This window comes from Heterodontus francisci, chromosome 21 (genome assembly GCF_036365525.1).
Source record: "Heterodontus francisci isolate sHetFra1 chromosome 21, sHetFra1.hap1, whole genome shotgun sequence".
NCBI lineage: Eukaryota > Metazoa > Chordata > Chondrichthyes > Heterodontiformes > Heterodontidae > Heterodontus > Heterodontus francisci.
This window is the reverse complement of record NC_090391.1, coordinates 30099795-30127285: the sequence shown is the minus strand read 5'-3', so window position 1 is coordinate 30127285 and position 27491 is coordinate 30099795. Positions and strand designations below refer to the sequence as shown.

The 27491-nt window shown below is 44.3% G+C and overlaps 1 protein-coding gene across 1 annotated transcript; it reads left to right on the top strand.

The window, feature by feature from the left end:
• The first annotated feature begins 286 nt into the window (after positions 1 to 286).
• LOC137381072 (probable G-protein coupled receptor 139) lies at positions 287 to 16121 on the top strand. Its single transcript, XM_068053462.1, has 3 exons — positions 287 to 481; positions 12535 to 12700; positions 15220 to 16121. Exons 1-3 carry the CDS (start codon positions 287 to 289, stop codon positions 16119 to 16121), a joined length of 1263 nt encoding a protein of 420 aa, XP_067909563.1.
• The last annotated feature ends 11370 nt before the right edge of the window (positions 16122 to 27491 follow it).

Below are 27491 nucleotides of genomic sequence, written 5' to 3'. Positions count from 1 at the left end.
TCTCTAATGCTTCTCTAATTCGTTTATCCTCAAGTTTATTGGCAGCCATTAAAACATCACGTTCATGAGGACTTCTATCGCTAGTTTTATTTGGAGATTGCACTCTAGCCTTCATTTCGTTGTGAAATATATTCAACCTGCGGCCTCTATTCGCACGTTGATATCTTTCGGGAACACGACTAAAAGTTTCCCTTCGCACATAATTGGAGTGAGGGAGAGAGAAAACAGTGATTACAGACCTGTTAACCTTAGATCAGTCCTTGGCGAAAAGCTAAAATATATTCTAATGGATGTGGTAAATGGACACTTGGATCATAATGATCTGATTGGGCATATGAGACTAATGAATGGGAAATTATGTTTGACGAACCTGTTGGACTTTTTTGAGGATGTTACTAACAGAATTGATAAAGGGGATTTGGTGGACGTGATATACTTGAATTGTCAGAAAGCTTTGGATAAGGTCCCCCACAGGGGTTCGGTGAGCAAAATTAAAACACATGGGATCGGAGGTAATATACTGGCATGGATTAAGGATTGGTTGACAGGCGGAAAGCGGATTATAGGAAGAAACAGGTCACCCTCGTGTTGGCAGGCTGTACCTAGTGTGGTACCACAGGGATCAGTGCTTGGGCCCGAGGTGTTCATCATACGTATCAATGATTTGAATGTGAGGACCAAATGTAGTATTTCCAAGTACGTGGATGACACAAAACTAGATGAGAATGTATGTTGTGAGGAAGATGCAAAGCAGCTTCAAGGGGATTTAGACAGACTTAGTGAGTGGGCAAGAATGTGGCAGACAGAATACAATGTGAAAAACTGTGATGCTGTCCACTTTGGTAGGAGCAACAGATGTGCAAGGTTTCTTTTAAATGGTAAGAGATCAGGCAGTGTCGATGTATAAAGGGTCCTGAGTGTCCCTGTTGAAAAGTAACTGAAAGCTACCATGCAGGTGCAGCAAGCAATTAGGAAGGCGAATGGTATAATGGCTCAGGCCTTTATTAGATTAGATTAGAATTAGAATATTACAGCGCAGTGCAGGCCCTTCGGCCCTCGATGTTGCGCCGAGCTGTGAAACCATCTGACCTACACTATTCCATTTTCATCCATGTGTCTATCCAATGTCCACTTAAATGCCCTTAAAGTTGGCGAATCTACTACTGCTGCAGGCAGGGCATTCCACGCCCTTACTACTCTCTGAGTAAAGAAACTACCTCTCACATCTGTCCTATATCTATCACCCCTCAACTTGAAGCTATGTCCCCTCGTGTTTGCCATCACCATCCGAGGAAAAAGACGCTCACTATCCACCCTATCTAACCCTCTGATTATCTTATATGTCTCTATTAAGTCACCTCTCCTCCTCCTTCTCTCCAACGAAAACAACCTCAAGTCCCTCAGCCTTTCCTCGTAAGACCTTCCCTCCATACCAGGCAACATCCTAGTAAATCTCCTCTGCACCCTTTCCATAGCTTCCACATCCTTAGTTAGAACAGGGCCAATCAAGGATAGTAGTGGGAAGTTGTGTGCGGAATCAGAGGAGATAGGGGAAGCGTTAAATGAATATTTTTCGTCAGTATTTACAGTAGAAAAAGAAAATGTTGCCGAGGAGATTACTGAGATACAGCCTACTAGGCTAGATGGGATTGAGATTCACAAGGAGGAGGTGTTAGCAATTTTGGAAAGAGTGAAAATAGATAAGTCCCCTGGGCCAGATGGGATTTATCCTAGGATTCTCTGGGAAGCCAGGGAGGAGATTGCAGAGCCGTTGTTGTTGATCTTTAAGTCGTCATTGTCGACAGGAGTAGTGCCGGAGGACTGGAGGATAGCAAATGTTGTCCCCTTGTTCAAGAAGGGGAGTAGAGACAGCCCTGGTAATTATAGACCTGTGAGCCTTACTTCGGTTGTGGGTAAAATGTTGGAAAAGGTTATAAGAGACAGGATTTATAATCATCTTGAAAAGAATAAGTTCATTTGCGATAGTCAGCACGGTTTTGTGAAAGGTAGGTCGTGCCTCACAAACCTTATTGAGTTTTTCGAGAAGGTGACCAAACAGGTGGATGAGGGTAAAGCCGTGGATGTGGTGTATATGGATTTCAGTAAGGCGTTTGATAAGGTTCCCCACGGTAGGCTATTGCAGAAAATACGGAAGTATGGGGTTGAAGGTGATTTAGAGCTTTGGATCAGAAATTGGCTAGCTGAAAGAAGACAGAGGGTGGTGGTTGATGGCAAATGTTCATCCTGGAGTTTAGTTACTAGTGGTGTACCGCAAGGTTCTGTTTTGGGGCCACTGCTGTTTGTCATTTTTATAAACGACCTGGATGAGGGTGTAGAAGGGTGGGTTGGTAAATTTGCGGATGACACGAAGGTCGGTGGAGTTGTGGATAGTGTCGAAGGGTGTTGTAGGGTACAGAGGGACATAGATAGGCTGCAGAGCTGGGCTGAGAGATGGCAAATGGAGTTTAATGCGGAGAAGTGTGAGGTGATTCACTTTGGAAGGAGTAACAGGAATGCAGAGTACTGGGCTAATGGGAAGATTCTTGGTAGTGTAGATGAGCAGAGAGATCTTGGTATCCAGGTACATAAATCCCTGAAAGTTGCTACCCAGGTTAATAGGGCTGTTAAGAAGGCATATGGTGTGTTAGCTTTTATTAGTAGGGGGATCGAGTTTCGGAGCCACGAGGTCATGATGCAGCTGTACAAAACTCTGGTGAGGCCGCACCTGGAGTATTGCGTGCAATTCTGGTCACCGCATTATAGGAAGGATGTCGAAGCTTTGGAAAGGGTGCAGAGGAGATTTACTAGGATGTTGCCTGGTATGGAAGGAAGGTCTTACGAGGAAAGGCTGAGGGACTTGGGGTTGTTTTCGTTAGAGAGAAGGAGGAGGAGAGGTGACTTAATAGAGACATACAAGATAATCAGAGGGTTAGATAGGGTGGATAGTGAGAGTCTTTTTCCTCGGATGAGGATGGCAAACACGAGGGGACATAGCTTTAAGTTGAGGGGTGAAAGATATAGGACAGATGTCAGAGGTAGTTTCTTTACGCAGAGAGTAGTAGGGGCGTGGAACGCCCTGCCTGCAACAGTAGTAGACTCGCCAACTTTAAGGGCATTTAAGTGGTCATTGGATAGACATATGGATGTAAATGGAATAGTGTAGGTCAGATGATCGGCGCAACATCGAGGGCCGAAGGGCCTGTACTGCGCTGTAATATTCTAATTCTAATTCTAATTCTTTCTATAATGCGGTGACCAGAACTGCACGCAATACTCCAGGTGCGGTCTCACCAGAGTTTTGTACAGCTGCAACATGACCTCGTGGCTCCGAAACTCGACCCCCCTACTAATAAAAGCTAACACACCATATGCCTTCTTAACAGCCCTATTAACCTGGTTAGCAACCTTCAGGGATTTATGCACCTGGACACCAAGATCTCTCTGTTCATCTACACTACCAAGAATCTTCCCATTAGCCCAGTACTCTGCATTCCTGTTACTCCTTCCAAAGTGAATCACCTCACACTTTTCCGCATTAAACTCCATTTGCCATCTCTCAGCCCAGCTCTGCAGCCTATCTATGTCTCTCTGTACCCTACAACATCCTTCGGCACTATCCACAACTCCACCGACCTTAGTGTCATCTGCAAATTTACTAACCCACCCTTCTACACCCTCTTCCAGGTCATTTATAAAAATGACAAACAGCAATGGCCCCAAAACAGATCCTTGCGGTACACCACTAGTAACTAAACTCCAGGATGAACATTTACCATCAACCACCACCCTCTGTCTTCTTTCCGCTAGCCAATTTCTGATCCAAATCTCCAAATCACCTTCAACCCCATACTTGCGTATTTTCTGCAATAGCCTACCGTGGGGAACCTTATCAAACGCCTTACTGAAATCCATATACACCACATCCACTGCTTTACCCTCATCCACCTGTTTGGTCACCTTCTCGAAAAACTCAATAAGGTTTGTGAGGCACGACCTACCCGTCACAAAACCGTGCTGACTATCTCTAATGTACTTATTCTTTTCAAGATGATTATAAATCCTGTCTCTTATAACCTTTTCCAACATTTTACCCACAACCGAAGTAAGGCTCACAGGTCTATAATTACCAGGGCTGTCTCTACTCCCCTTCTTGAACAAGGGGACAACATTTGCAATCCTCCAGTCTTCCGGCACTATTTCTGTCGACAATTACGACATAAAGATCAAGGACAAAGGCTCTGTAATCTCCTCCCTAGCTTCCCAGAGAATCCTAGGATAAATCCCATCTGGCCCAGGGGACTTATCTATTTTCACACTTTCCAAAATTGCTAACACCTCCTCCTTGTGAACCTCAATCCCATCTAGCCTCGTAGCCTGAATCTCAGTATTCTCAACAACATTTTCTTTCTCTACTGTAAATACTGACGCAAAATATTCATTTAACACTTCCCCTATCTCCTCTGATTCCACACACAACTTCCCACTACTATCCTTGATTGGCCCTAATCTAACTCTAGTCATTCTTTTATTCCTGATATACCTATAGAAAGCCTTAGGGTTTTCCCTGATCCGATCCACCAATGACTTCTCGTGTCCTCTCCTTGCTCTTCTTAGCTCTCCCTTTAGATCCTTCCTGGCTAGCTTGTAGCTCTCAAGCGCCCTAACTGAGCCTTCACGTCTCATCCTAACATAAGCCTTCTTCTTCCTCTTGACAAGCGCTTCAACTTCTTTAGTAAACCACGGCTCCCTCGCACGACAACTTCCTCCCTGCCTCACAGGTACATACTTATCAAGGACACGCAGTAGCTGCTCCTTGAATAAGCTCCACATTTCGATTGTTCCCATCCCCTGCAGTTTCCGTCCCCATCCTACGCATCCTAAATCTTGCCTAATCGCATCATAATTTGCTTTCCCCCAGTTATAATTCTTGCCCTGCAGTATATACCTGTCCCTGCCCATCGCTAAGGTAAACCTAACCGAATTGTGATCACTGTCACCAAAGTGCTCACCTACATCTAAATCTAACACCTGGCCGGGTTCATTTCCCAGTACCAAATCCAATGTGGCATCGCCCCTGGTTGGCCTGTCTACATACTGTGTCAGAAAACCCTCCTGCACACACTGGACAAAAACTGACCCATCTAAAGTACTCGAACTATAGTATTTCCAGTCGATATTTGGAAAGTTAAAGTCCCCCATAACAACTACCCTGTTACTCTCACCCCTGTCGAGAATCATCTTCGCTGTCCTTTCATCTACATCTCTGGAACTATTCGGAGGTCTATAAAAGACTCCCAACAGGGTAACCTCACCTCTCCTGTTTCTAACCTCAGCCCATACTACCTCAGTAGACGAGTCCTCAAACGTCCTTTCTGTCGCTGTAATACTCTCCTTGATTAACAATGCCACACCCCCCCCCCTCTTTTACAAGAGTATTTGAGTACAGGAGTAGCGAAGTCTTGCTTCAATGGTACTGAACATTAGTTAGACACCATTTCGAGTACTGGGTGCAGTTTTGGTCCCCTGACCTTAGGAAGGATACTATTGCCATTGCAGGAGTGCAACGAAGGTTCACCATACTTCTTCCCTGGATGGCGGTACTGTCCTATGAAGAAGTATAGGGGAAACGAGGCTTGTATTCTCTCGAGTTTCAAAGAATGACAACTGATCTAAGCTACAAAATACTTAAATGGGTCGATAGGGTGGATGCAGCTAAATTGGTTACCCTGGTTGGGGAGTCTCGAGCCAGAGTACACAATTTCAAAATAAGAGGGGGGCCACTTAGGACGGAAATGAGGATACATTTCTTTACTCAGAAGATTGCATATCTTTGGAATTCTCCACCCCAGAGGGCGGTGGCAACTCAGTCATTTAGAAAGTTTAAAGCAGAGACTGACAGATTTCAAAATAGAAATGACAGAAGGGGATATGATGATAGTGTGGGAAAAAGGAATTGAAGTGGATGATCAGCCATGATTATATGGAATGACGAGGCAGGTTCGATGTACTGAATGGCCTATTCCTACTCCTATGTCCCTATGTTCCAGTGCATGATCACTTCTTTACACAAGAACCGCTTCCAGACCCACTATTAGAATTTGCACTGCACATCCTAACCATGCACTCTTTCACCCCATTCTTCCAGACCATGAATTGTTCTTCATGGCCATCATTTTGATCATGCAACCAATAGTTAATATTTCCTGTAGATATTCCTGCACGTCACACAATTATTGCATGCCTCCAATGTTTAGAAAGCTCTGGAATATATGTCACCCGCGGACATTCTCGGGACAATTGGCCTTTGATGCAATAGTTTTCCTAAGCATCATGACCACGCACATTATCCAACCCTTTATCTCTTCAAAGTTCTTTTCAACTTTCCATTACAGTATTTGTTGACTATCAGTCTCGTTCCAGTATTTAGCCTTATTTGGAGTTTACCACCCACTTTGGGCTGCATTCACAAGCAACCCGACTCTGAGAAGACTCGATCCCAATGAGCCGGGAGCCACGAGCAGCCTCACACCGTCCTCAGACGAAGCCTCGATCAGAAGGACTTGGGCCCCTTGGGGAGGCGGTGGCGTAGTGGTATTATCACTGGACTCGTAACCCAGAGAACCAGGGTACTTCTCTGGGGGCATGGGTTCAAATCCCACCACAACAGAAGGTTGAATTTGGATTTAATTAATAAATCTTGAATTAAAATCTAGTCTTATGATGGCCATGAAACCATTGTCGATTGTTGTAAAAACCCATCTGGTGCACGAATGCCATTTCGGGAAGGACATCTGCTGGCCGACATGCGACTCCAGACCCACAGCACTTTGATTAACTCTTACATGCCCTCTGAAATGGCTGAGCAAGCCACTCAGTTGTACCGCACCGCTACGAAGTCAATAAAAAGAAATGAAACCAGACGGACCACACGGCATCGACCTAGGCAGCGGAAATGACAAGGGCAAACCCAGCCCTGTCGATGCTGCAATGTCCTCCTTACTAACGTCTGGGGGCTTGTGCCAAAGTTGGGAGAGCAGTCCCACAGACTAGTAAAGCCACCGCCTGACAAAGTCATACTCATCGATTCATACCTTACAGACAATGCCCCAGGCACCGCAATCACGATCCCTGGGTATGTCCTGTCCCACGACAGGACAGATCCAACAGAGGTGGCGGACAGTGGGGAGGGAGTTGCCCTGGGAGTCCTCAACATCGACAATGGACCCCATGAAGTCTCATGGCATCAGACCAAACATGGTCAAGGTAACCTGTTACTGATTACCACCAACCGCTCTCCCTCAGCTGATGAGTCAGTATTCCTCCATGTTGATCACCACTTGGATGAAGCACTGAGGGTGGCAAGGGCACAAAATGGACTCTGATTAGGGGACTTCCATGTCCATCACCAAGAGTGGATCGGTAGAACCACGACTGGCCGAGTACTAAAGGACATAGCTGCTGGAATGGGTCTGTGTCAGGTGGTGGGGGAAACAACAAGAGCGGAAAACATACTTCACCTCGTCCTCACCAATCGGACTGCCGCAGATGCATCTTTCCATGACTGTATATGTAGCAGTGACCACCGCACAGTCCTTGTGGAGACGAAGTCCCGCCTTCACATTGAGGATGGTGTTCATCGTGTTGCGTGTTACTGGTGCTAAATGGGATAGATTTCGAACAGATCTAGCAGTGCAAAACTGGGCATCCATGAGGCGCTGTGGGCAATCAGCAGTAGCGGAATCGTACTCAACCACAATCTGTAACCTCATGGCCCGGCATATCCCCCACTCTACCCTTACCATCAGGCCAGGAGGTCAACCCTGGTTCAATGAAGAGTGCAGGAGGACGTGCCAGAAGCAGCACCAGGCATACCTCAAATGAAGTGCCAACCTGGTGAAGCTACAACCCAGGATTACTTGCATGCGAAACTGCATAAGCAGCATGCAATAAACAGAGCTAAGCGATCCCGGAACCAACGGATCGGATCTAAGCTCTGCAGTCCTGCCACATCCAGCTGTGAATGGTGGGGCACAATTAAACAACTAACTGGAGGAGGTGGCTCCACAAATATCCCCATCCTCAATGATGGGGGAGCCCAGCACATCAGTGTGAACGATAAGGCAGAAGCATTTGCAACAATCTTCAGCCAGAAGTGCCGAGTTGATGATCCATCTCGGCCCCCTCCTGAAATCCCCAGCATCACAAATGCCAGTCTTCAGCCAATTCGATTCACTCCATGTGATGTCAAGAGACGACTGAAGGCACTGGATACTGCAAAGGCTATGGGTCTTGACAACATTCCGACAATAGTCCTGAAGACATGTGCTCCAGAGCTTGCCACGCCCCTAGCCAAGCTGTATAGCTACAACAGTGGCATCTACCCGTCAAAATGGAAAATTTCCCAGGTCTGTCCTGTACACAAAAACCTGGACAAGTCCAAACCGGCCAATTACCGCCCCATCAGTCTACTCTCAATCATCAGCAATGATGGAAGGTGTCATCAACAGTGCCATCAAACAGCACTTGCTTAGCAATAACCTGCTCAGTGATACCTAGTTTGGGTTCCGACAGGGCCACTCAGCACCTAACCTCATTACAGCCTTGGTTCAAACATGGACAAAAGAGCTGAACTCAAGAGGTGAGGTGAGAGTGACTGCTCTTGACATCAAGGCAGCATTTGACCTGGTATGGCATCAAGGAGCCCTAGCAAAACTGGAGTCAATGGGAATCAGGGGGCAAACTCTCTGCGGGTGAGAGGCATATCCAGCGCAAAGGAAGATGGCTGTGGTTGTTGCAGGTCAATCAGCTGAGCTCCAGGACATCACTGTAGGAGTTCCTCAAGGCAGTGTCTTAGGCCCAACCGTCTTCAACTGTTTCAACAACTACCTTCCCTCAATCATCAGGTCAGAAGTGGGGATGTTTGTTGATGATTGCTCAATGTTCAGCACCATTCGCGACTCCTCAAATACTGAAGCAGTCCACGTAGAAAAGCAACAAGACCTGGACAATATCCAGGCTTGGGCTGATAAGTGTCAAATAGCATTCGCACCACACAAGTGCCAGGCAATGACCATCTCCAAGAAGAGAAAATCTAACCATCTCCCCTTGACATTCAATGGCATTACCATTGCTGAATCCCCCACTATCAACATCCTTGTGGATACCATTGATCAGAAACTGAACTGGAGTAGCCATGAAAATACCGTGGCTACAAGAGCATGTCAGAGGCTAGGAATCCTGAGGCGAATAACTCACATCCGGACTCCCCAAAGCCTGTCCACCACCTACAAGGCACAAGTCATGAGTGTGATGGAATACTCTCCATTTGCCTGGATGGGTGCAGCTCAAACAACACTCAAGAAGCTCGCCACCATCCAGGACAAAGCAGCCCGCTTGATTGGCACACCATCCACAAACATTCACTCCCTTCACCACAGATGCACAGTGGAGGCAGTGTGCACCATCTACAATATGCACTTCAGCAACGCACCAAGGCTCCTTTGACAGCACCTTCCAAACCTGCGACCTCTACCACCTAGAAGGACAAGCGCAACAGATGCATGGGAACATCACAACCTGCAAATTCCCATCCAAGTCACACACCATCCTGATTTGGCACTATATCGCCGTTCCTTCACTGTCGCTGGGTCAACAGCCTGGAACTCCCTTCCGAACAGCACTGTGGGTGTACCTGCCTCACATGGACTGCAGCGGTAGAAGAAGGCAGCTCACCACCACCTTCTCAATGGCAATTAGGGATGGGCAATATATGCCGGCATAGCCAGTGATGCCCACATCCCCTAAATGAATAATAATAAAAACAAACCTTTTTCTACTGTATTCATTTCCTCAGGACCTTCATCACAAAACACATGAGCATGTGAGTTGCAAGGTGCATCAGTTCCCACTGTGTACTGCTCATATTGTGAGATCTTGTAATTAAACCTACGAATGAATCCTATTACTTTGATTTCTATGTTTGATAACGACTTTCTTTAATTCCATCATTGGCTGTGGGCAGCGTTGCCAATGTCAACGTTTGTTGCCCATCCCCGATTGCACTTGACAATTGAATGGCTTGATAGGTATTTTAAGAGGGTAGATAAAAGTCAATCACATTGCTGTGTCTGGAGTCACACGTAGGCCAGAATAGTTGAGAATGGCAAACTTCCTTCCCGAAAGTACAAGAGCGAACCAGATGGGTTTTTACAACAATCAATAACAGTTTCGTGTCTCCATTACTGAGAGCAGCGTTCAATTCCAGAGTTTATTTTAGAATTAATTAATTGCATGTATTAATTAATTGAATTTCCACAAGCTGCCGTGGTGGGATTTGAACCCTTTCAGCCAGAGGATTCGCCCAGCTTTCTGGGTTAATAAGTTCAGTGACATTAACACTATTCCACCGTCTCCCAGAATGTTTTGTCATCCCACCCAATTATCCTTATCAGGACCATCCCATTCCTTATTCTCCTCTCTTTTATCTTTCACCAAATCTCCTTAATTCTATTCCACCTTGGATGGCATTATGCGATGCCTCAGAGCTCTCCGACTTTTCTCAGAGACCTAAACCTTGATTAACTCCCGTCTCCCTGCATGCAAAGCATTCAAATGTGATCAAAACAGGACCGAATTGTCCTACCTTCTAGAGCAGGAGGACTATCACACAATAGATAGGGACTTTCTAAGTATCTGAAACGAAGTCGTGCCAGGGCAGTTGTCTACTTGCAGTATGGCTGGTCAACAAGATCTAATGCAGTAGTTCATCAGTCATTGCGTGATTCCTTTCAAACAGTCCAGTGCTGAAAGGACTTTCAGCCTAAGTATTCATAACCATAATGTTAATGTTATCAGACATGTCTCTGAACGCGTCTTTGACAAATTCCCTTCAATTAACAATCACAAACGGAGTTTGTGCTCCAAGTCTGGTCCCTATCCATTTCTACTTAACTTTATCCGTAATCACCCCTTTTACGTCGCTATTTATTGTTATAGAAATGTGAAACCTAGTCGCTAGGTCCATAAAATGTAGAATGCAAATGTTATTGTCTTTGTCCCATACCTTTAAACCCATGATAACTATTTATTTAAAGTCACATGCCACTGGGAAGTTTACAAGAGGACGTGAGGGTGTCCTCCAAAACTTTTCACAGATTTCACACTTTTCACTAATCTATTTTAATGTCTTCATTTACTCCTCGCTAAACACACCTGCATCATTTAACAGGGTTTTTAAATCTCTGACAAGAAAGGTGAGCAAGTTCTCTGTGAACTTCAAGAAATTTTGGGTTTTATCTCTCTGATTATTGACAACTGATGCCACAAATACATCTCTAACACTCGAAATAGAAACACCATGTTTTCTTCCGGGGATACAATAATGCTCTGACTGAGTAAACTGAAATTTCACTGACTTTCCAAAAACAATTGTCTTTTCATGTTCCACATCAAGTTTCCTTTGTGCCTTTGCATTGAAGTTTTAGTCAACAGTAAAGGTATTTCACCAGGGACTGCATCAGTACTGATAAAGAGGCTGACTGCAGCTACTTTACAAGGAATAACTACTCAATTCAGTGACTTCAATGTGTTGTCAGCAGCTGGTAGCACTTTTATATTCCTTAACCTGTGTCGATTCTCACTATTGTTTGAAACCAGGTAACATTGTAAACAATCGGTTCCACATACTGCCTACGTGCAAGCATTATTTAATAGAGCACAGTTGATTGAATGCACAACGAACACATTTATCACAGGACTGAAACTCCTTGTGACGATAACAGTTCTTTCAGATTCGTCAGTTTCTTCCTCTTCTGCCACACAATTCTTTGCATCCTGCGTTATTTCGTGGACTCTGCAACTCTACTTTGGGCAGGTCATTGCATAATGATACTTTGAGTCACATCTGAAGCACCAATGAACTGTTCATTGGGCATTCCTGGGATTCATTTGCATATGTTTGCTTCTCCAATTCTAACTTCCACAGTAATAGCCAAACCTACTAAGCTGTTTTCATCTTCATTCCTCCTGTCTTTAACTTCTCCATTGTACTGATGCTGCTTCCAGGGTCTTAAACATTTTAAAATCTCGTTAGCTTCGAGTCCTGCTTTCTTTGTATCACCTCAGAATTCCCTGTCATTTCTACTCGAGTTGCAGAAAATGAGTGTTTCTCCGGGAATTTGTTTAAGGCAGCCGACATTTGATGCAACAGGGAGACATTTTTTGAAGAACCGACCCATAGTTGGGACCAGCAGCCTGTCCATATGCGAAACCTTAGTACAATATGGCAATTTAAATGAACCAGGGATCTCCAAATTGAATTTCCTTAGTCTTCTATACAGTCTTTTGAGGTTCATGATATATTCCTCTATTGAATAACCACCTGTTTACAGAAATCTATCAAAGTCTTACCATGCCTTATCCACATGCATCCCCCTTGTAGATTTCATCCAAGAATTCAAACAGCAGATCCAATGCTTCATCATGATGCAACGGACAAACATACAGTTTACAAAACACTTTTTGATTTCACTTCAGTTGGCACGTAACAACGCTAAGGTCATACCTTGTTTCCTCTTTTGTAGAAACGCAACCATGTACACATATCCACTTCATTCGACCACTGGCCACATGAATCAGACTCAGCGAAAATCGAACTATAATGATACCCTCTTGGTTTCTGCCATATTTTCCACAATAGCGAGTGAGATTTTAGTTTTATCTTTAAATATGAATGAAAGATAAAATCCAAGTTTGCAACCTTTAGCTTTTGGAAACCACGCTCTGCTACCATGAAAGCCTGCTGTGGAAGGATAGAATTATAGAATCATAGCAAGTTTAAGACACAGAAAGAGGCCACTTCGCTGGAGCCTGTCTTTACTCAGTTCCACCTTTATTGCACAGACGAAAAGGATTACAAAACATTAGCTCCTCAAACCCTCCAAAAATCTCAACAAGTATCTGCTTCTAAGTGTTTAAGTAAAGTCCCGATTAGCACCCTCCACCTGCGTGTATTTAAACAATTGATACACAATTAACATATTAACACATGCCACAGCTATGTGATGTTTCCCATATCTGGTCCCCATCACTCTGCTCTGATCGTCCATGCCTTCTTAACCTTGTGTGCCCTCTGTGTCCTGTTGGTCAGAGGATGATCTCATGCTCTTGCATGTCTTTATTTGCAAGATCACCTCCTTCTGTATTGCTATGCTATGTAGAAAGCAGCAGAACACAACACTCTGGGTAATCCTGTCTGGGCTACACTTAAGGGGTCCACTGGATCTACCGAAGCATCGGAACCTTACCTTCAGCACACCAACGGCCTGCTCGATTGTCACTGGGGTGCAACTGTGGCAAGTTCTTACGTATCATTGTTCGTTTTCCTTCCTCGCATACAAAGTCATGTCTTCAAGGAGTGTTCACGCTGAGAGTGTTCAGTCCCAGAGTGTTCACCCCTGAAGGTGAGTCGGATTTATCAAAAGCTGTGGCATCTGGGACTGTCGAACTATGTATGAGTCATGGCAGCTTCCAAGATAGCTGGCACAAACTTCTAGGGAGTGCTTCATGCCGTTGTATACCAGAGAAGAGGGATTTCTGTTAATGGATTGAGTGAGAAGAGGAGAATCATTACAACGGGATATTGTGTGAAGGGAGATCTCTACAACTGGATAATATGTGCAGGGGGAATTTCTGCAAGTAGATAAGATGTGAAGGGGGAGCTTTTATAAGTAGACAGTATGTGTGAAGGAGGAAATCTGTCTCTCTCTCTCTCTGTCCTTCTCTCTCTCTGTCCCTCTCTGTCTGTCCTTCTCTCTCGCTGTCCCTATCTCTCTGCAGATTGAGCTTAACGGCAATGCTCGCTGCAAAAACACCTCCCATCGAAATCATCGGTGAAGTTACCTTCACTCTTGAGGCACTGAGGACTCTCACCTCAGTGGCAGCAGCTTTCCAAAGACGTGAAACTGAAGACACGTGAGGCACTCACGTCAGGGACAAAATTGATAACTACTGATTGGATCACGGTGAATGACATTCAAATGTATTTATTACAGTACGTAGTGCATATAAATTATCAAGTCATAGCATCAGTGTGGAAGTGCCACCACGGCAATTCCTCACCTCCGGCAATATTGGGCGTGTGCATTACAACATCGGATTCCATGACAAACGGCTCCTCATGGATTCTCTGCCCCTCACCACGCCAGCAATCCCACCTTCTACAGGATCACAAAATCCAGCCAGAGATCATGTGCTGGGTTTTGTGCCCATGGCGGTGCTCCTGGTGCTGTGCTGAAAAGGCAGGAGGTGTCCTGCCTTGGCCAGCTTGAGTTCCCCACAGCGAACCTTTGAATAGGTCGATCCCATCTCCAAGAGTTGCTGGCCAATGACATGGGCTGCAGCTCAGAAGTATTGCAGTGCCACCAGAAGCGGTGACCACTGCCTGTACTGCAAGAGGGCTTGTGCCCAGGCCAAGCATTCGAGCCCAGATAATATGTTGGTGAAGCTGGGGGTGGGGTCGAGGGTGGTGCTTTAGTGCAGAAGAAGAAGGATTTACAGGGATAGATGATTTCCTGGCGGGGTCTTCCGTGGGCCACAGATTGGCCATGTAGAAGACAAACCCCCAATACCCCCCCCATCCCATGCCGACAAATATGTCGCCTCATTTTAACGGAGACATTCCCATGTAGCGGAGACACCCAACACCGACGGTAAAATCCCAGCAGCGGCACTGGGAAGGCATTAGTTGCCAATAATATGCTACTTATGGGCCTCAAATGGCCTCTCGGTGGGAATGCATTTGTCAGCCTATGCTGCCCCGACAAAATTACGTGTGATGGAAAGGCGACGGGCCCTCCGACCCCCACCTCCTGGCGCAATCCTATGGGCCCCGCTCCTCCTTGAGGATGTTTGAGGTCCTTGACCCTTCTTTAGAACTGGGAATGCTTCAGAGGAACAGTATTTAAACCAGAAAGGGAAGGATGAGAGCGGAGGATTATGATCAACATTGAGTTCAACATTTTCAGTGTTATTCTTTTCTCATTTAATCGTTCCCGCCTTCCACCGTATCACAGACCTTCACGATTTTTTTCAGGTCCATTACATTCAATAAGTCACTGGATGCAGAGGCTCGTTTGAACATCTCAATAAGTACTCAATCAATCTTGTAACTTTGCGCCCAGTCTGATGTATGATTTCTTTGTTTATTTCCTTTGCTCACAGTTAACTTGGTGACGATTGCGATCCTGTCTCAGGGAAAGTGTGGCCTTTCCAAATGTGTCACTTGCTACCTCGTGGCCATGGCAGCGGCAGATCTATTGGTTGTTATCTTCGACCTTATTCTGAGGCATATTCCCATTGTTTACCTGAAACATTTTCTTTTCCTGAAGTATTCCATCCCCGTGTGTAATATCCACGCCGCCCTGCTATTTGCAGCTACGGACTGTTCTGTCTGGTTCACCGTCACTTTCACCTTTGATCGATTTGTGGCCATTTGTTGCCAGAAGCTGAAAACTAAATATTGCACCAGGAAAACGTCGGCTATTGTTCTGGGGACAGTGACGGTGCTGAGCTGTTTAAAGAACATTTCCCGGTACTTTATGTTATCAGGGCAGTATTGGCTGCGGAACGAACCCTGGTTTTGTTTTGCAACTACAAGTGTTCTGTACTCTCAGTTCTGGACAATAATCGAGTTCCTCCATTACATTCTAACCCCGTTTGTCCCATTTCTTGTGATTCTACTGCTCAATGTGTTGACCGTCAGACACATTGTAGTGAGCAGTAGAGCACGCAGGAGACTACGAGCTAATAGCAATGGCGAGAGTTCCAGAGACTCTGAGATGGAGAGCCGAAGGAAATCAATCATTTTACTGTTAGTTATCTCAGCCAATTACGTACTGTTATGGGCAGTATTAATGGTGTATTCAATATGGAATCGAATGTGGTATCTGGGAAATGGATCTGAACATATACCAGTTTTTCTGCAGGAAATAGGCTTCATGCTGCAACTCCTGAGTTGCTGCACAAACACTTGCATTTATGCCGTGACCCAGACTCAGTTCAGAGAACATTTGAAAACTGTGCTGAAGTATCCTTTTTCTCCAATTACTAAATTAATAAAATGATGACAAGAACTCAATCATCGACTATTTCCAACATATTCCACATTAAAAAAAAATATTTGCAGCAGCGGCGGGCTGCTATGGTGACAGACTCTATGGTGGCAAAGCTCGGTGTCGTGGCCTTTCGCTGTGGTGACAGAGCATGGGCGGGGTCTGTTCTCCATGGTGATCAGGAACGGTGGAATGGGACAGAGTCATTACCCCATGGTGATGGGTGTGTGCGGTCGCAGCCTACTCCCCATTGTGAAGGGGAGTGGGTACGGGACATACTTGACAGCGTGCCGCCACAATGGTCAGGGAGTGGGGCCTGATCTTCGCTGGTTCCTGCTGCCCGGGTAAGCATTGGAGCAGAGAGTTATCGCGAGGCAATTGCGTCAATACTGGCACCGCCCATCTGTCATCTCCATGCAGTCCAGTGTGACAAACACAACAACAGAAGGAACAAGAATTGAGAACACACTGGGACGCTTCAGCAGGAATTCTTTATAATCCTTTAAATGCTTTGTAATCCTCTGTATAGCTACATGATCCAATATAACCTATATAATGCTGAGTAATCTTCATAACTCTTCATGATCCGTTATCGTATTTATAAACATTGTAATGTTTTATCAACATTTATAAGTGTTTATAAAATCTTCTAACACCTTCTAATGTTAAGACCATTGATAATTGTTTATTGCACTCTATAATCCTTTGTAACGCTTTATTATCGTATACAAACTTTATAATTGTTTATGAGACTTAAATAACACTTACAACACTTCATAACTCATCAGCATGCTTTATAATCATTTGGAATGCTTTGTAACCCTTTATAGTGCTTTATAAGACTTTGTAATCCTTTATAAACATTTATTATCTTTTATGACCGTTTATAACATAGAAAAAAAATAGAAGAAATAGAATTACTCTTTCTAACAATTTATAAGCCTTTGTAACCATATCTGACATTTAATAATCATTCATAATCTTTTTATAACGCGTTACAAAATTCATAGCAAGTCATAATACTTCATGCCACATTATAATCCTTTATAAAACTTTAGAAACCTGTATCATACTTTATAATTAATTATGATAATTTACAATATTTTATAACATTTGTAATTTTTTTAAATCCTTAATAATCCATTCTAACACTCTGCAATCCTTTATAACCCTTTATAACCGTTTATAATGCCTAATAATAATTTTTGATAATTATAATCATTTATAACACGTTATATTTCATAATATTCTGGAACTGTTTTTAGCACTTAAATTTAAAATCTGCTGTAATTCTTCATAACCCTTGATAATCCTTGGTCCTTTATAAAACTTTGCAACAGTTTCTAATCTTGAGAACGTCATATAATCCTTTATAACGCGTTGTAGTATTTCATGATCCTCTGTAATCCAAAATAACCCTTTCGATTCCTTTTAACCGTTTATAATCCTTTATAAACCTGTATACTCTTTTCCAAACCTTTCCAAAATCACTTAACTCCTTTATTACACTTTTTAATGCTGGGTGAACATTTGTATTTCGTTCCAATTCTTCTAATTTTTTTTTTGTAATACTTAATAACCCATTTAACACTTTATAATTATTTATAGCCCTTTGCAATGCTTTATCCTGCCTCATAATTTTAATGACCCGTTCGTATACATTATAAATGTTAATAGCCTTTCCAAAACTTTATAAATCGGTCTAGTCCTTCATAACACGTTTTATCCTGCATAAAACTTTATAGTTTTTATAATCCTATCGATTTGATTATTATACTTGTAAATCCGTTAGAATAATTTGCAAACCTTTATAACACGTCATCAGCCATTATAACCCTTTGGAACCTTATATTAGTATTATTATTATTATTATTATTATTATTATTATCATTATGATTATAGCTATTAATAATAATAATTTTAATCCATAATAATCGTTTATAATTTTGGTAAATCTTATCATCAGTTATAATTCATTATATTCCCTTGTAAAAATTGATATAACTTTGAAAATCCTTTACAACCCTTTGCAATACTGTATAATGCTTATACAGCGTATAAGACAACGTATGCCAGCCAAGAGCGACGTCTCAATTCATTCCATCTTCGCTGCCTTCGGAGAATATTTGGCATCAGGTGGCAGGACTATATCTCCAACACAGAAGTCCTTGAAGCCGCCAACACCCCCAGCTTATACACACTATTGAGTCAGCGGCGCTTGAGATGGCTTGGCCATGTGAGCCGCATGGAAGATGGCAGGATCCCCAAAGACACATTGTACAGCGAGCTCGCCACTGGTATCAGACCCACCGGCCGTCCATGTCTCCGCTATAAAGACGTCTGCAAAAGCGACATGAAATCGTGTGACATTGATCACAAGTCGTGGGAGTCAGTTGCCAGCATTCGCCAGAGCTGGCGGGCAGCCATAAAGACAGGGCGAAATTGTGGCGAGTCGAAGAGACTTAGTAGTTGGCAGGAAAAAAGACAGAGGCGCAAGGAGTGAGCCAACTGTGCAACAGCCCCGACAAACAAATTTCTCTGCAGCAGCTGTGGAAGAGCCTGTCACTCCAGAATTGGCCTTTTAGCCACTCCAGGCGCTGCTTCACAAACCACTGACCACCTCCAGGCGCATATCCATTGTCTCTCGAGATAAGGAGGCCCAAAAGGAAAGGATAATGCTTTTTAACACCTTATGACAAATCATAGCCCATTATAATCCTGCATAAATCTCTATAATATTGCAAAATTGTATATCATATTTGAAGGAGTTCCTGATACTATATAAACTCAGAATCCTTTGCGATCCTTCATAATCCATGCTAATCCTTTATAATATTCATAATCCCTTATAATCCTTCATGGTTGTTACCATCCTTTATAGTCTTTGGATCAATCTATAATCTTTGATAAATCGGCATCATCCTTTCTATTCCTTTTTAATTGTTATTACATTTTAGTATCATTGAGAACACTTTACAGTTCTTTATAATCCTTTCAAAGGATTTCTACAGAGGGAGGAAAGGGAGGCTAGAAAAAGTGCCTGCACACCTTTGGTGTCCAAGTATTGGATATATAGAGTGAAAGAGTGTGCGTACAAGCATACGAATGTACGCATGAGGAGCAGTAGTAGTCCACACGGCCCATTGAGGCTGGAGGAGGAGTGTGCACAACTCGGGGCTCGAGATAGTGGGCAAACTTTTTCAAGAACGGCACAGCGCACCTGTGAGATGTGAGCCACGGAGCCGCCCTGATATTTGGCGTGGCGGCTCATTTACATGGAGGGGCAGAGCGCCCGCCCCCAATGCCGTCAGGTGGCGGGCACTTGTGGCGTCACCATGCAGGTGCCTGCATCGTTTTTAACGGGCTTCAGGCCCTTCCACTTCGATTCACTATTTAAAGTCACAGTTTTCTGAAAAATAATATTAAACGTGTATTCTCAGTTCCAAACCCCTCTCCCACCGCCTGAATGACTAATCAGTTTATTTTTCTACGCTCCACTAAATAAGTAAACCCTGGATCCCGACCTTTCCCCCCAAACTTTCTCGACTTTAACTTCAACTCCTGAGGACCATCCCCTCAACCAATCGCATTAATTTTTCAGTCCCCCTCCCGCCCTGAAATTTGACTCCTCCCCCGCCCCCACCAGTGCTCTGCCTCGGATTTGCGAATGCAGATCCGAAGACCTGGGCGTTCTGCCATCCGGATAGAATATCGGTGTGGGACGGCTGTCCTGACGAGGTAAGGAATTATTCATTAATTGCTACTGATTTCCACATTTAAAATCAGTACCATCGATGAGCGGTGGGGAATCAGCCACGAGGCTTCGCTGCTGCCGATAAAATGGCACGAGGCCTTCCCATGTCAAGACCTGTGGTGGGTCTCTCCAGGAGGTATTTTCTGGGCCCTTCGACCATGAAACCCGAGGTCGGTGGGTGGGGGGTAGTGGCGAATGCTGCTAAACTCCTGCCGGGTAGGCCTGTAGAGGAAGGGAGTCAGGCACGGTAATGACTGCAGACAGAACTGGACTCCACATACTAGATACAGGACTGCAATTCATCAGTGTGTTGTGCTCTGCAGTGGTGCGCTCTGAGAGCAGAGACCTTTCGACATGGAAGTGCTGCCTCACAGTCCCCGCGATATTATGTATGGGGGCTGATTTAAATAGAGGGGGTGGGGCGGTCGCTTCGATGATATAGAGGGGGCGGACACCGAGTCTCCGGCAATGGCATCCTGTGAAACCGCGCAGGCACCAACACCATTTTAAATGGGTTAAGCCCTGAGCAATTACATAAATATTTCAATTTACAGTCGGCATGATGCTTTTAAAATAAATAATTAGGATAGGGAGGCCTTTCCACAACACCCTCCAATGGTATTTTAATTGGCCCTTATTGAAAAACAACGGACCTTATTCCACACCCGAACCTCCCCCCCACCACCAAACCTACTAACATTTGCCCTTCAACACCTTCCCACTATCCACACAGCCAATAAAAAAATATTTTCCCCGCTGCCCCATACTACCCACCCTGAAAATATTATTCCTCCCTCCTCTCCACCAGGTTCTCACTCTCGTGCTCCGAAGGCGCACAAGCTGTGTTCAGCGGTCGTAAAATCAGCATGGGGTTGGCCGCCACCGGTAGGTAAGTTATTTTATATCTTAGCACCATAGAAGAATCATGGAATGTTTAAGGCACATAAAGAGGCCACAAATCAGGTTAAGGGATAGGTCAATAGCAATGCAGTGGCAGACATTTCAGATGATATTTCAGAATACACAAAATAGAAAAAAAAAATGAAAAACATTTTTTTTTAGGGCGGCACAGTGGCGCAGTGGTTGGCACCGCAGCCTCACAGCTCCAGGGACCCGGGTTTGATTCCGGGTACTGCCTGTGTGGAGTTTGCAAGTTCTCCCTGTGTCTGCGTGGGTTTTCTCTGGGTGCTCCGGTTTCCTCCCACAAGCCAAAAAGACTTGCAGGTTGATAGGTAAATTGGCCATTATAAATTGTCACTCGGATAGGTAGGTGGTAGGGAAATATAGGGACAGGTGGGGATGTTTGATAGGAATATGGGATTAGTGTAGGATTAGTATAAATGGGTGGTTGATGTTCGGCACAGACTCGGTGGGCCGAAGGGCCTGTTTCAGTGCTGTATCGCTAATTAAAAAAAAATAAAAAATACATGGCCCATCGTGTCTTTTAGGTGGAAAAACAATCCACCTATTATGCCATTGCCGCATCTGTTCCAGGAATGCCGACCTTGAAGAAGTTCTGCTCTTCTGTCCGACTCACTGCCACCTATTCTTCTCCCACCTTCCAACATTTGGCCCATAGCCCTGTAGCTTACGGCACATGAGGTGCATACCCGGACTCTTTTTGAATGAGTTGATGGTCTCTGCCTCAACAACCCTTTCAGTCAACGAGTTGCAGACCATGACCAACCACTGGGTGAAAAATGTTTGTCCTTATTCCCCTTTAACTTTGCTACCAATCGCTTTAAATCTATGCCCTCTCCTCACTGACCTCTCTGCTAGCGGTCTCTGAATAGACCCGTCACCTCCACTCAATCCAGGCCCCTCATAATGTTATACATTGCAATCTCATCTCCCCTCAACCTTCTCTGTTCCAAGGAGAACAATTCCAACCTATCTACTATTTCCTCATAGCTGCATTTCTTCCAGTCCTGGCAATGTCATCGTCAATCTCCTCTGTACCCTCTCCAGTGCAATTGCATCCGGTCTGTAATGAGGCGACCAGAACTGCACACTGTACTCAAGTTGTGACCTAACCAATGTGTTATACATTTCGCACATGCCCTCTTTGCTCTTGTATTCCGTACCTTGCCTAATAAAGGAAAGGATTCCATATGTCTTCTTAACCACCTTATCGAGCACTCCTGTTACATTCAGGGATCTGTCGACATCCACTCTAAGGTCCCTCACTGCCTCTACACTTCTCAGTATTTTCCATTAACTGTCCATTCCTTTGCCTTGATGACCTCCCCAAATGCAGCACCTCACACTTCTTCAAGTTGATTTCCATTTGGACTTTTCCGCCCATCTGACCAGACCATCAGTATCTTCCTGCAGCCGACAGATATCCTCTTCACTATCTGCCAGATGGTCATTCTTTGTGTCGGCCGCAAACCTTTTGAACACGCCCGCCCTATTTACGTCAAATTGTTAAAATACACCAGAAAAAAGGGACCCAATACTGAGCCCTAGAGAACACCATTGAAAACAGCCCTCCAGTCGCTGAAACTCCCTTCTACAATTACCCTTTGTTTCCTGCCAGTGAGCCAATTTTGTACCCACCTTGCTGCATATCCGTTGTTCCCATGAGATTTTTTTAAACTATTTTTCCATGTGGGACCTTGTCAAGAGCCTTGCTAAAATCCATGCAGACCACATCAACTGCACTACACTCATCTATCTTCCCTGTTACTTCTTCAAAAACATCGATCAACTTGGACGGCACAGGGGAGCAGTGGTTAGCACTGCAGCCTCACAGCTCCAGTGACGTGGGTCAATTCTGGGTACTGCCTGTGTGGAGTTTGCAAGTTCTTCCTGTGTCTGCGTGGGTTTTCTCCGGGTGCTCCGGTTTCCTCCCACAAGCCAAAAGACTTGCAGATGACAGGTAAATTGGCCATTATAAATTGCCACTAGTATAGCTAGGTGGTAGGGAAATATAGGGACAGGTGGGGATGTGGTCGGAATATGGGATTAGTGTAGGATTAGTATAAATGGGTGGTTGATGGTCAGCACAGACTCGGTGGGCTCAAGGGCCTGTTTCAGTGCTGCATCTCTGAACTAGATCTTCCTTACCAAATCCATGATGTCTATCCTTGATTGGCCTATGTCTTTCTAAGTGACAGTTTATCCTATCTCTCAAATTATTGAAATAATTTGCCGACTACTGAGGTGAGACTGACTGGCCTGTAATTATTCGGTCTATTCTTCGCTTCCTTTTTAAACAGAGATAAAACGTTGTTAATTTATATTTTTAGATGATGGCCCCACTGCCAAGCGGTATGGGCCACACCAAGCTTCCCCCGCCAAGGTGGACACTTCTCTATGTCGGGCATCGAGGTGGGCCTCTTTCCTGAGAATTTTATGCCTCCGTCCCGCCGTGACCCACGGCATCAAAGGGCAAGTAAAGTTCATCCCATATATTTGAACTGAGGGATGGCAGCTGAATAAGATGTGTGTACAATTCTGGGCTGCACATTCTAGATAGATAATGGAATGGAGGGTAAGACTGACGAAGGAGAGCGCACAGTTCTCGGCACCAGATCCCAGATATAAAGAGGATGCGAGGGTGTGAGGTTGGTAAAGAGGTGTTTACAACCCTGGAATTCAGACAACAGGTACATTGGGCTGGATTTCGTTGTATCCCAGGCATCTGGGTCCTTAGGGGGGCGTGTGGGGTGGAGGTAGAGCGGTTGAAGATGACTCTGGGATAGGGCCACCACGCACACCGACGCTGAGATGGCCCAACACCATATTGCCAGTGGCGGCAAGGGGTCAGGCCGCCCACGCAACTCCCACCCCAACCGCTCGGCAATGGGACCCTCATTTGCAAATTTTAATAAACTAAAATTAATCAATTAGTCACACTTACATCGCCACCTGAGTTCCTGCTCCGATCTCCAGCCCGATTGCTGACACTCCTTCGCCTTCAGATCCCCGTCCCGGGAAACAGGCGTCACATTGGTGGGGAGAGGGGAGGAAGTAAATTACTCAGTGAAGGAGGGGCGAAAGCGGTCAAAGTAACATCATTGGTCTCGGGGCTGGTGCGAAGGATTGGAGATTAAATGTTATGCAGTTTTGGGAGGAAGTTTAGATAGCAAAGGTAAGCATTTTGGCAGAAAGGGAAATTTAACAATTGTATGGTTATGTGGGTGGGGGAGGGGCAAATGAGTGTATTTAGTTTAGTTTAGAGATACAGCATGGAAACAGGCCCTTCGGCCCACCGAGTCTGTGCCGACCATCAACCACCCATTTATAGACTAATCCTACACTAATCCCATATTCCTACCACGTCCCCACCTATCCCTATATTTTCCTACCACCTACCTATACTAGGGACAATTTATAATGGCCAATTTACCTATCAACCCGCAATCTTTGGCATGTGGGAGGAAACCGAAGCACCCGGAGGGAACCCACGTGGACACAGGGAGAACTTGCAAACTCTTCACAGGCAGTACCCAGAATTGAACCCGGGTCGCTGGAGCTGTGAGGTTGCGGTGCTAACCACTGTGCCATTGTTGGCATTCACTTTATCTTTAAGTATTTAAATCTGTCAGTAGGGTTGGCAGCTTTTTATAAAGGGCACCACCATCAAGTACACCAGGTCCAAGTAAGACTCCACAATGTACTGAAAAACAGCCAAAACACAACTGAGGCTCTTTGAACATCCACCCACAACTTCTCTGAAAAAGCTACAACATCATCATGATTATCGACAGAACTTTGTGTTAAAATGAAGAGTCTGGAACTTTCTGATGGTGGTTTTAACCTCTTTTTTTCAATCAGGTAAATTCTGCCTAATGCAGTTTCACTGGCCGCATTACATTTGTCTTTAGTTAATAATAGCATGTAAATTGATTGCTGGTCATTGTGTGCTTTTCAGTCACGTTTTTCGATAATGAAAGCTGATTAAACGCAAATGTATCAGTTCTCGGTTTGTTCTGTTCAGTTTAGCTTCAATAATTAATAAGTATATTATTTAGAAACCCCGGTGGTTTAGGAATCCTCAGTCTCACTCTGACACCTGACACTGAAAATCTACACTCCGCTTTTGTCTCCCACGAACAGGGATCAATTTATAATGTGTGATGCATTTATTTAACATTGACCTGAAATGTATCCGGTTGCAGAATGCTGTGAATGAGGCTTTTTGCCTGCCGGTTACCGAATGCTTAAAAAAAAGGACAGAGAATGAATCTGAATAGATGCCGCATTGGAAAAGCAGCTCTAGAACTTGTGAGAAAATGTGAAATAATACGATATGGAGGATATTATTGCATCCTTGTCGTAAGTCTATATGACCTATTAACGTGATATCGAGTGAAGCCGCTCCTTGTTTTACAAGTATGTTGGCTGACTTTTCTAATTTGAAAAAAGAAACCGTTTGGCGGTTATTTGCCGCTCTATTAACGTGATGCCTCCGGATTGGTGAACTAAGCAACTAACGGATTGGTAACAGGAACAACACAATGAGAAGCTGCACAGAGTGACCAATCACCAATGTCCTCATTATCATTCCTCCAGAAGGTATAAGTGGGACGGATGTGGGCGGATTCGATCATTCTTCCTGAACTGTTTTGTAACGTAGTTTTTACAGATTTTTATAAATCCAGTATACTTTTGGGGAAAAAAATGACTTGACGAGGGAAGACCAGTGGTAAAGCTCGGGCAAGGCCAAGTCTCGCTCCTCCCGGTCCGGGCGGTAGTTCCCGGTGGGCCGTGCTCACAGTCTCACGGGACTAAAGCAAATAAATACTTTATTTCAAGCATACACAAGGGAGAAGACCTGTTACCCTCCCCCGTGCACCGCACCCTGAGAGAATTCTCAATGCTCCAGAGTTTACAGCAGACATTTATAGGATACAATAGCCATTACTCATTGGTCACACTACCCCCGACACATGCCAGCTTTACGACTTGATCAATGAATTGGATTGTATGGCTCCCAACAAATGCCTCTTGTTATCTCAGCCCCCAACCTTGACGCTACTACATCCCATGGTTTAGTGTTGCCAGTCTAGTCTCTAATTTCCCTTTATCTCTTTTGTTAGGGAAGTAAGGGCAGCAAGTGTACACAGGATGTTTGAAGCAATTAAGAACTGAGTTGTAAAATCCCAGGATCGTGGTGAAGTATCCCATCAAGTATCCCATCAGGCCAAGGGGTCCCTCACAACTACAATAGTTCTGCTAAGATTATTAATGCATTCTAATGCTAACTCTACTAATGTCGAACTTTCGGCCCCCGTTCAGGAGAATTCTTGTAACCCCGAGAGTCTAGTGATGTAAGTTCAAACCCCCAAATTGGCAAGTAAAGATGGGCATTTAAGTTCAACTCATCGTGGAAGGACCAGGTCGTTGAACTCATAATTATCTCATAGCTCCGACGCTGCAAACTCGAACGTAATAAGTTAATATAACCATTTTCTGAAGCACATCCACACAAAAATCTAGCCACAAAGTAAGCAATCTGAAGATAAGCTTTGAGAACCAGAAATGTGTGCACTCAGTAAGATTTCTGATTAAATATAGATATTGTTATGAATGAGGTGGGAGGAGTGCATTTTTTATTCGAGTTCCACTGGTCCACGGGTCACAACATATATTTAAACTTTTCCCACTTACCAATACAGTCAACCACAGACTCTATTTTTATTCCATAATAAAACACACCAATCAGGTTTCTTTAATAAATAACAATATGTATTGTTATTGTAAAACAAGTCTGAACCAGTCATGAAGTAAAGCATAAACACACAGATTGAAATATTAAAGTTCCCTTTTTACCTGAGCCCCTCACACACTCTCTCTCTCACACACAAACACACACACAAACACACACACCCGTTAACTGGAAAAATTAAGGAATTTTTTTCAGATTGCTATTACAGTAAAATAAAACAGCTGCGCTGAATACTTGCTTGCGGAAACAGCCGATGATGTATGTTATGTTCCCAAAACTGGGAAAGTCTTGCCTCCAAGTACACGTAGATGGGTCACTGGGATCTTTTTAGAACAGTTCTTTTCAGGCAGCGTTGAGAGTTAATTTAGCAGGCTTTTCTTCAAAGGCAGGAGACGAGATAAGTTCACAGAGTTGAGTTCTCAGGGTCTTTTAGAGAGGTGCTGGAAAGCTGAGCTGGGTTGTAGTCGTGTCTTCGTCGTTGGGAACTTTCTTGTCTCCTTGGAAGCTCTCTCCCTTTTTATGCAGTTCAACCCCCGTTCAAAATAATTCAAAAGTAAAACCGACAACAGGAGGTCAACATTTGCCCTCCATAAATCTTGACCCGTCTCTTCTTAGCAAACAATTTCTCCAGGTGTCCAAAGCTCTCTGTTGTTTAAAGAGCTGGAAGTCAGATCGTTTCCCGAAAAGTCTTGTTGTTGTTCCTGGAAATAAGGTGGCTTCCCAGAAAGGCTTGGTTTCCTCACAAGACCTCTCAGGGCCCTTTTACAAAACATTTCCAGGGACTGTTTTTCCAAGTCAAATGGCCTTTACATGACCCCCTTTGAAAGTTTAACGTTTCTTCACTCTTACTAAAATGAATCCTCAAAAAATATATTCAACAAAGCACTGAGGCACTTTTGTAACAACATATAGAGCATTACTGTCATGAGAATATCAGTGACTTGCCTGAGCA